Source organism: Rutidosis leptorrhynchoides, chromosome 2, assembly GCF_046630445.1.
Source record: "Rutidosis leptorrhynchoides isolate AG116_Rl617_1_P2 chromosome 2, CSIRO_AGI_Rlap_v1, whole genome shotgun sequence".
NCBI lineage: Eukaryota > Viridiplantae > Streptophyta > Magnoliopsida > Asterales > Asteraceae > Rutidosis > Rutidosis leptorrhynchoides.
The window spans coordinates 380,308,999-380,319,918 of NC_092334.1; the positions used below are offsets into that span (position 1 = coordinate 380,308,999).

The 10,920-nt window shown below is 32.9% G+C and overlaps 2 protein-coding genes across 2 annotated transcripts; one reads left to right on the forward strand and one right to left on the reverse strand.

The window, feature by feature from the left end:
- Positions 1-3,995: 3,995 nt before the first annotated feature.
- On the forward strand, positions 3,996-7,055 carry LOC139892100 (NEP1-interacting protein-like 1). The gene is made up of 5 exons (XM_071875135.1): positions 3,996-4,217; positions 5,069-5,247; positions 5,512-5,595; positions 5,720-5,887; positions 6,669-7,055. The coding sequence occupies exons 1-5, from the start codon at positions 4,055-4,057 to the stop codon at positions 6,789-6,791; spliced, it is 717 nt and encodes a 238-aa protein (XP_071731236.1). The 5' UTR covers positions 3,996-4,054; the 3' UTR covers positions 6,792-7,055.
- Positions 6,951-10,441, reverse strand: LOC139892099 (protein ALTERED PHOSPHATE STARVATION RESPONSE 1-like). Its single transcript, XM_071875134.1, has 4 exons — positions 9,731-10,441; positions 8,445-8,668; positions 8,005-8,213; positions 6,951-7,904 (listed from the first exon to the last, which is right to left on the reverse strand). The coding sequence occupies exons 1-4, from the start codon at positions 10,410-10,412 to the stop codon at positions 7,157-7,159; spliced, it is 1,863 nt and encodes a 620-aa protein (XP_071731235.1). The 5' UTR covers positions 10,413-10,441; the 3' UTR covers positions 6,951-7,156.
- Between the last annotated feature and the right edge of the window lie 479 nt (positions 10,442-10,920).

The following is a 10,920-nucleotide window of genomic DNA, read 5'->3' on the forward strand; positions in this document are numbered from 1 at the left end:
TTAATAGGGTGTAGTGACTCTCGGAGGGCCATAAATCCTAAACCGTAACTCGGATTAAGACGAGGCCTAAACGGAAAATCATCTACTCGAACCGAAATAACTGAAAATCAATTTTCCAGTAGCTAGGTGTCCTGATCAGATACGAAAATCAGTGGACAAGTGCTCCGGTGGGGTTCTTGGTGCTTGATGCTCATCACGGTTCTCATCCTTGATGCTTGTAGCTTCAAGTGTACAACTCGTTGATGGTTTAGCATCACTTTTGACCAAGATTCTACTATCAATACACAATATGTTAAAACCGAGTGGTAACACAACTCATTTAAGAGTCTTAGATGGATGATGAACCAATGTTACATCATATCCTTAGTCTTAACACAATTACAAGTCCTATTTACAAACAAAGTTACAAACTTTACATCAATCAAACAAGTATGAACATGATCTAAGTCAAATGAAGTGATGAAACCCTAAGCTAGAGAGCTTGGATCCCTTTCACACAATTTATAAGGTCACAAAGCTAGAAAGCTTGAACCTTTAGTGTTCTTGAAGATCTTGAAGCATAAAGCTTGGATCTTTAAGTTTCATGAAGACCATAAACACAAATTTTGATCTTTATAACAAAACAACAAGATCAAAAGCTAGAAAACTTAGATCCAACAACAAGATATGATGATTCAAGCTAGAAAGCTTGCATCTTGGTTGTTCTTGAAGATCTTGAAGCATAAAGCTTGGATCTTTAAGATATATGAAGATAACAAACAAAAGTTTGAATCTTTTTAACAAAACAACAAGATTAAATGAAGAAAAATATAGATCTACAAAGTTGGTGAAGATTCAAAGCTAGAAAGCTTGAATCTTCCATGTTCTTGAAGGATTCATGCTTGAATCAACAAGATATAATCAAGATCAAGGCTAAAGAGCTTGATCTTCCATAATGATGATGATACACGAATTAGAAAGGGGAAAGAAGAAGAAAAAGATCAAAAACTTACAAGTGAGAAATGCTAGAAAGGAAGTAAGAGAGTAAGTGTGTGTGAAATTCAAATGAGAGCATGTGTAAAATGAGAGGAATATGGCTAGTATTTATAGGCAAAATTTTGCCATGGATTGATGAGGTGGAGGCCCCTAGGGCCGTGATTTTCAAAGGGGGAGGGGGAGACACCATTTTACTTTTTGATTAGTGGTTGTCTAAAGCCTGTACTTATGCTAGAATCCCATGTAACAATATGGATAATCCTTATCCAAATGCTAGTATGACTCATTAATTAATTTATTTTATTTATTATGGGTCACTAGTAATAATACTTGGGCTAATTAATTGGGCCACTAGTTAGTGTAGGGTGAGCTTAAGTCCAACAAGGTAGAAATTCCAACAAGACTAACTATTGTGATCTTGTAATTAATTAAATAAAATTAAGCATCCAAAAACACAGGTAATTATTATTATAAAATAATAATTAATATTTCGCAGTCATAATATTCCGGTTACGAAAAAAGTTAAACGTGCGCGCAGTTCGCGGTTTATTCGAAACGTTAAATAACACTAACGGTTATAAAAGCATCCGGTGAACAAGTTAAGTATCCTACGGACTCTAAGGCACGTTTTAACATATAATTGGAAGTAAACCACGTATATCAAGTTTTCAGAGTATAAAGTAACACAGTACGCACAGATACGCAGTTTCGCTAAAATACAAGGCACAAAAGCAAGTCGAAAAAGTCGGGTCGTTACAGTTAACATGCATCAAAAAGCATCAAAACAGCGGATAACATGCATCAGATGCATCTTAACGCTCCAGTTGAAGAAAAAAAAAATTCTGAATCTGCACACTGAAAATAGATACCAGCAATTTTTTTTTTAAATCGGAGCTGTAGAACTCGAGATATAAAAATCACAAAATCACTTATCCCCTTATCCCACTTATACCCACTTAGCGCTGGATCTTCACCCTATATATATATATATATATATATATATATATATATATATATATATATATATATATATATATATATATATATATAGGGGCAGGATCAATGGAGGAGTAACCAATCGGGGGGAAGCAAATTTTTTTTGTTTCGTTTTTTTTGGAATTTTTTTTTCCGGCATCAAGATCATACAAAAATATGAACATTTAGAAGAGACACTTCGTGATGAATGTTATTATTTAGGCGGGAAAACGATCGACAAAAATAACATTCAAGATAATATTGTTCGTGAAGAATATGAACGTTTTTTTTTCCATATTTTGTGAAGTAAATTTTAGCCCGATTTAGAGTTTAGGGTTTAGGGTTTAGGGTTTAGGGTTTGGTGTTTTGGGTTTATTCCATAAACCCAAAACACCAAACCCTAAACCCTAAACCCTAAACTCTAAACCGTTTGTGTTAAAAACTCAATCTAAATCCTAAATCTAAACCCTAAATTTCTAAACCCTAATATCTAAACCCTAATATCTAAACCCCAATAGCTAAAACCTCAACATACGCTCGAAAAACACGATAATTGTTATATATTACTTCTTCGAGCGTTTTTCTGCCAAAATAAAAACATTTATCACAAAGTATCTCTACTAAATGTTTATATTTTCATCCCATCTATAATGTTCGTGAATAAAGTTTTTTCAAAAAAGAAAAAAAAAATGTTTTTGCTTCCCCCCGCTTCTCCTCGATTGGTTACTTCCCTCTTGATCCTACCACTATATATACTCTTTCATACACACACACACACACATACATATACATATATATATATATATATATATATATATATATATATATATATATATATATATATATATATATATATATATATATATATATATATATACTCATTCATATTATATCTATGTTTTTGTATTGTTATAAGTTATATAGATAGATAGATGAATTTTTATATTCTTAATATTGTTTCACGTGGTTAGTTAGGTTTTTTCATTCAATGAGAGATATTGGTGTCTTAAGGTTTTGAATAGTTATGTTGGTTAGGTAGTCATTTATATATATATATATATATATATATATATATATATATATATATATATATATATATATATATATATATATATATATATATATATATATATGTATGTATGTATGTATGTATGTATGTATGTATGTATGTATGTATGTGTGTGTGTGTGTGTGTGTCGCAAAAATATGATTTAAGAGAAGAAAATAGAAGTTTTTTCTTTATATATATATATATATATATATATATATATATATATATATATATATATATATATATATATATATATATATATATATATATATGTTATCTAATTTTGTTTTGCTTTGTTAGTAGTTTCTGTTTTTTTATCTTTTAAATGCCGATGGTTGTTTTTGAATTGTGTGGGAGATGGTTCCTAATCTTCTAGATGCCGATGGTGTTCATATTCTGTCATATTTCAAATTCTTTTATGCTTATATTCTATACATGTAAAAAACCCTCTATGAGATAAGTAAAAGTCGACTTATATGTAAATATGTACGGAGTAATAGTTAGTACTTCACCCGTTCCATTCTATTGTCTAAGTATTTCTTTTTAGATGTCCTAAATTAATTGTTCACTTTTATAAATGGTAAAGAATAATGTGGTAAAGTTCTGTTATAACCCTAATTTATATATGTAAGACAAAAATATAGGTAAAAAGTAAAGACTAATACTGAAAAATTAACAGAAAAATACATGTGTCAGATACTTTTTATTAAACTGTGTGTTTTTTTGTCTGAGGACAATAGATTTGAAAGGAGAAGTACCTTTTAAAGTTTGTGATTTTTATTTGAGGACTAATTGAGGAAGTAATACAGTACTCAAGACCGTCTCTGAAAATATATCCCAACTAAGAGAAAGAGTAGTAGATACAACATGTGCAAGATTACTAAAATATCTATGACCCAGAACATATCACCATAACTATAAATACCGGTTTTGTCTTAACGACTAAGTGTTCGATTTTTCCTCCATTCTTCTTCTTTTATCATCTTCTATTTATACACAAAAATCCAAATCACAAATTTATCAACAAACCAATTTCACTTTTGATAATAAATAATGGCCCTGTACTCATACCCATCTCATTCTTCTTCTGTTCCTTCATCTTTACAAAAAATTTCTTCTTTTTCTTTTCTAAAACTTAAAGATTATTTCACCCCTGCTCTTTCTGTTTTTATTGGAAATGTTTTCTCTGCAATTTTCACCTTCTTCTTTGCATTAGGTACGCCATTTATCTCAATATCTTTAATTTTAGTTTTTGTTGAAAATGTATCTTTTATTACTTTTTTGATATGGGGTTTCTATTATATGTATTGGGATTTCTTTGTTTTCTCTCTTGGATTATAAATTAATATTCTTTTTATTTCTCCAATCTTGCTATATTAGGGTTAGCTTTTGTGTGTTCTTATTTGAATTCATGTTATAGCTTTTTGTATTAAGCACATTTCCAATTTCAATGAAATGTATATATTCGCCTTAATTGACACATCTGCAAGGAGATTAAATTTAATTAAGCAAGCTATGACAATCTACATTTCTCTTATGTTGAATACTCTGTATAATAATAAGTTTATACTAATTGTAAATATATATTCATATGTAATTCAGTCATGTACCTTTAATGTTAAATATCTTAACAAAACTTGTTAATGTAATGCTTTAGATTATTATCGAGTGGGATCCGGTTCATAGGGGCATCAAGTTGATGTAGTTAAATTTGATAGTGATGTACTTTTGTGATGCATTGTACTTGTAATGCAATGAATATGACCCGTAGATCACAAAAACGAAGGGCTGAGATCGCCTTCCCTCTTTAAGCCACCATCGCCTGTGATCCCCACCTAATTGGATTAACATTATATGTTGAATCATTGTCCTAAATGTACTAAGTTAGGTTGGTTAAGTTGATTCAATTCACAACCTTAAGTATATTTAGCACACCATGATAAATTAGTCTTTACTTTTGAGTTTCGAGTATTTAATTGAAAAAGTGTCAAAACCCGAAATCCACCCGTATTATTTTCTACTTTCGAGTATTTATTTCCATTAAGAGAATTGTACTATTTGTTGCAGTTGGGACTTTATTAGGAGCAGTGACTGGGGCCTTGATTGGTCAAGAAACAGAGAGTGGGTTTATTAGGGGGGCTGCAGTTGGAGCCATTTCAGGTGCCGTTTTTTCGATCGAAGTCTTTGAATCCTCACTTGTATTGTGGAAATCAGATGAGTCTGGGACTGGTTGTGTTCTATACTTGGTGAGCATTTTTCATTTTTTTTTTTTTTTTTTTTTTTTTTAAAATTTCAATATCAGAGAAATTAGATGATGGTGAAACAAATTTATTTCAAGAATGCTTTAAAGATTCAAACTGTTATAAAAAATCAGAGAATTAGATGATGGTGAAACAAAATCATTTCAAGAATGCTTTAAAGATTCAAACTTTTAGTTGTATTTTCCTTCTTGCTCTCATTTACTAGAATGGTACATCAGTTATTGATGATTTGTAATTCATTTTTGTCAGATTGATGTCATTGTAAGCTTGTTAAGTGGAAGGCTCGTTCGTGAACGTATTGGGCCGGCCATGTTAAGTGCAGTTCAAAGCCAGGTAATTTTTTTGTAGAATTTGTTAACTACATTTAGATTTTTGATTTTAGCTAGCAATATGCATAACTAATTTACTTCATAAAGTTTATTTTCCATTGTTTGTGACCCTTTTGACTTTGATTTAGATTGGAGCTATTGAAACGAACTTTGATGAGCTCCATAGCATATTTGACATTGGCGGTTCAAAAGGCTTGCCTGAAAATTTGGTTGAAAAACTTCCTAAAATTAAGATTACTAACGATAACAACGTGGATGATTCGGGCGATAGAGTTTCTTGCTCTGTGTGCCTTCAGGTACTATTATCTTTACTTAATAACTTACCTTACAAACTCCTTTTTTTTTTTTTTTACTTTGTGTAACTTTCTTTCATTAAGAAAGATTAATGACCTTCTAAATTTATAAGCTTCTTATGATGCGGCAAATAAGATGTTTGTTTAGTTGTCATGATGTTAGGCTTGCCCCATAAGCAAAAAACTTCCGAGTTAGTTATATATGGGGAATATTAAGTAATTACAAGTGAAGTGTTGCAATTTTTTTATTTTTGACGCGGTACAAGTAGTAGTGACTTGTAAGAGGTCTCAAGTTCGAATCAAGTCTAGGACGAATTTTTAATGGTAGCCAGGGATGGGTTGGAAACAGCCAGTGAGTGATTATGCTGGGTTGCGTACATCAGAGTATGGGGTTGGATTACTCGCCCTCCCGGGTAGTCCGAACAGGGAAAACCTTCCACCTTTTACCTTTTACGGTACAAGTAGTAGTGACGTTTTGTACATCAAATAAGTATACACTGGGCACTACTTATCACATTAGAGGCTCTTTCACTCAACTTCAATTTATGTGTTTTTAAAGTCAAACAGACACTCATATAACAAATATTTACAAATAGTAAGGTTGATGGGTTACCTAGGTACTGCTAGGCCGATGGCTCTTTACCCTTTGGTACTTCAAATATGTGTGTACGTGTGTGATGACATAACTTGTGTGTTTTTAATGCTAGAAATGGATGAAAATATATTTGAAAATATTGATCTAATGTCTAGTTCTAAATATAATTTGGGATTTGATATTGTGCAGGACTTTCAACTTGAAGAAAGTGTGAGAAGTTTGCCACATTGTCATCACATGTTCCACTTACCATGCATTGATAAATGGCTGGTTAGACATGCCTCTTGCCCATTATGCAGAAGGGATCTTTAATTTTTTCTTTTTTATCTTATGTAAATGTAAATTCCTAAATCCTATCTATAGTTTTTTACAGTGTTTTAGTATATGTATATCAATCGATGAGCCAGTTGATCTACTGGGATATGTATGAGAGGTATTTGTAGTTGCAAACATCTTGTACTTTTTGTTTGGTGTTGTCTGCGTTCTGTCTTGTCTTTTCGTTCAACCAAAATCACAAAGCTTAGCTTCTGTTTTCTAATGTTTGTCATTTGCATAAAAACAGCTTGGTTTCGGGCGAAAAGCCGCTTATCATAGAGGCAAACTAATCGGTATCATCAAGAGAAGAAAATTCATCACATTATTTCGATAGATTTTAGAGAGAAAAAATCAACACCAATTTAACACCCACGAACTAGATTCGATCCTAATGTCGCATTTTGTGCAACATCATTGTACTTTGTAACACAAACCTCGGAAAATTCAGTTAATGAATCAAAAACCGAAGCAAACCCTGTTTGAAATCCAACCAAAATTACCCGACGCGTTTCTTCAACACAACTCTTGTGTTTAGCCTTTTCGGTTTCAACCATTGTCCTAAAACCCTCCAAGTCATCTTTTTTCTCAGCCAAAAACTCAAATTTGTTCTTCACATTCAATTGCTTATTGTTGTTGATTATGATACTCCTTTCATCCCTTTCAAAACCAGCCACTCGTTTATCTGACTCAGCAATGAGCCGGTCAACCTTCTGTTTCTGTTGACGCTCGATTTCTTGTTGGGCCCACAGATCTCTGAGATCTTTTGCAAATCTTTTCATGGCATATGTCACTGCTTTATCCGGTAAATTTCTCGTAACGTTTAACCAATTCCGACAAATGGTAAAAACAAGTGGTGGTGCGTCAAATTCGTTCTCAGGGGCTATAGTTCTGTGGGCCCACTCACTTAGTGATTCAATGTATACTTCCATGGAGGAAATGTATGTCGAAAAACAAGTCCGCCAGTTTTGGATTTCGGCCTCGAGTTGAAGAGTTGCCAGGTGGCGGGATTTGTCGTTAGTGACAGGTGTACATTGGAATGATTTGACTTCAAACATTGTTTGGCTTTGTGATTTATGTGATTCCAACATTACTTTCCAGGTTTTGGTTAGCCTGCAACAATCAAGCAGGATTTTTTTATATATGTTTGACTTTAAAAAGTCAAACTAATTTTCAACCTCGAAATTTTGATTTGGTAGCGAAAGATTCTTACCCACGGAGCAGCTCAACAAGCTGCGGCAGAAGTTCGTCATCTCTCACCTTCGTAATTCGTTTGGAAATGGAATCGCAGATCTTTACGTTGACCAAAATTCTCGAGTATAAATCATTGATTTGGTCTTCAATTACTTGTTTGTTGCCAGCTTTCGTTGTGCTTAATTGTGAACATTTTTGATCATATATCTTCTTCATTTCATTACCATCCTATAAGATATATAACAATTCAACAAATCAAAAAGTTAAACACCAAGAATTTGACTTTTTTTTAAAACGACAGGGTCATCGTTAAGGTGCAAAAAAAGACTTGTATTGTTTAATAACCGCTAGGTAAAAGTCAACATTAACAACTTTATATACTAACACATTAATACACCTTAACGACAACCCTAAGGGTTGTCGTTATCGTTAGAACATTTAATTTTTGAATAGTTTTACCTTAGCTTCGTCGTAGAGCTTTTTCTCCCAAGCGTATAACCTTCCTAATGTCGATAAATGGCTCCCTGATTCCATTCCGCCCGTCTCGTCAAACAGATCAGTGTTAATGTTGATTCCGCTCCATGAACTCCTTGAGCTGCTAGAAAGAAGACTTCTACACGAAGGTGATCTTGTTATTGTCGATTTATGCCACGTAATTGATGGGATAAACCTCTCCGATATTTCTGCAAAACAAAAACAAACCCATTATGAGTAAGAGTTGGCTGCACACATTTACATACAGAGACATCTTCGAGTATGGGCAAGATGAACAACCGCTCATGGTCCACATATTTAGAAAGGCACAGAAATTTAAATATATATATTCTCAAATTACTCAATTATTAAATAAAAAATAGTTAGAGGATAAATATTTGGGAAAAAAACACATTGGTAAGCGAGTCTTGAAAACTTTTTTCGTATTGATAAGTTTTAGTATCATCTTTTCGTCTGAATTAAAGTTTTTTATATCTATAAAAGGTCAATATTTATTTTTGTCAAGGACCTTTCAAATTCTTGAGACGAAATATTTACATATTCTAACTTGGGTTAAAGCTAAAAATAGGCTACAAACTTACACAAATGTACCGATGTCGCCTACAAACCCATTTCTGTCCTACTGTCGCCTACAAACTTATAAAAAATGTATTGATGTCGCCCACTATACTTTTTTTACCTGTAACGAAAACAATTGATGACGTGCCTTCTAGTTAGTCATGACACGTCGATAATACATCAGAACAGAAACTGAAAGTATATGGGCGACATCGGAACACAACTGAAAGTATATGGGCGACATCGGGACATATAAAATGAAAAAAATAAGTTAAATAATTAAGTTTACCGTTCAGCAGGTAACCCGTAACAAAATGTTAACATTGGTACATTTTTTATAAGTTTGTAGGCGACAGTAGGACAGAAATAGTTTGTGAGCGACATTGGTACATTTGTGTAAATTTGTAGCTTATTTTTAGCTTTAACCCTTCTAACTTTTACATAATCCCACCTCTCGCGTGTCTTTAAACTCATTTACCAACACAAATGTTCACATTTCAAAAAAGTGTTAAGAAAACTGGAATAAAAAGATAAGCATTGGAGTCAGTGTTTTTTTTTTTTTTTCTTTTTCTTTTTTCATGTATGAAAATAATATAATATTAATATTAATACCTGTATAATGGATTACTAAATTCAGAGTAAATTTTGTGTAGGACACTGATTAATAATAAATATAATCAAGTTAGTATTACCTTTGGAATCAACAGGACCCACATTGTGGTTGAATTCAAGCAATTTAGAAAATTCAACACCACATTCGTAAGCTTTTAGAAAACAATCCTCCACATCTTGTAGTGCTTCCAATAGTCCCTTTCCTTCATTCATCGCCTGGCTCACTTTAGCATCTTGGCTCATTTTAGCATCAATCCCTCCTAGGTTCATTTTAGCATCAATCCCCTGGCTCATTTTAGCATCACAACCATGGCCCGCCGCCAAATTATCAAACGGACTAAAAAAATCCCACTCACTAAAATCATTCTCATTTGCTGACGTCACTATTACATTATCATCAACATCGTCATCATTTTTATAAAAATGCTCACAAACTCTACTCTCATCATCCTCATCATCCGCTGTTAATTTTTCTCTATTTGGTTTTGATTGCGTATGGGGAAGGTCTACGGTAGGATGCGGTGAGGACGCAGGGTAAGTAATGAGGAATTTAGAAGAATCATCAGAAAGTGAATGACGAGATACAAACAACCGTAAAGCTAATGCGACGGCGTATAGTGACTGGTTATACTTACAATGTGCTCCGGCGAGTATGTACCGACAGTCCACGGCGGACTTGATTAGTTTCTTTCTTTGACGACAGACAGACACTAATATGTCTTCGCCGGCGGAGGATTTTCGAAACGACATCGTACAACCCATTTTGTTGGCAGGGGATTGGTATTGTGAAAAGAAATAATGGTTGGTGGATTGTGATATTTGGAAATGGATTGATGATAATATATATATATATTTTTTTTTATTTTTTTTTGTAATAAGAGGAGACAAAAATTTTTAGAAATGCATCATACTAACAGTTTCATGAAAGAAAATGACAAACTTTACTGTATCTGAATTCAATTTTCTTGTTGAAATTTTATTTATACAATACATATTTATGTTTAAGTTTTTTATATTTGTTTGAAATTTAATATATTTATTTAACGGAGGTTATGAATAACTAACTGGTTCGAACGCGATGTCGGAACTCATTCACCGGATCATATCCTTGTACGAAAATTACACTCTTACCGCCCATCAGGATGAAACCCTCACTAAGAATCCATACGGGTATCACATGTGGTAAAAATTTCTCGGACGAGACTCGAATGCAAGACCTCTGCAACCTCGGAGACCTATGAAATGGGCGGATAGTCGGTTAACCTCGAGG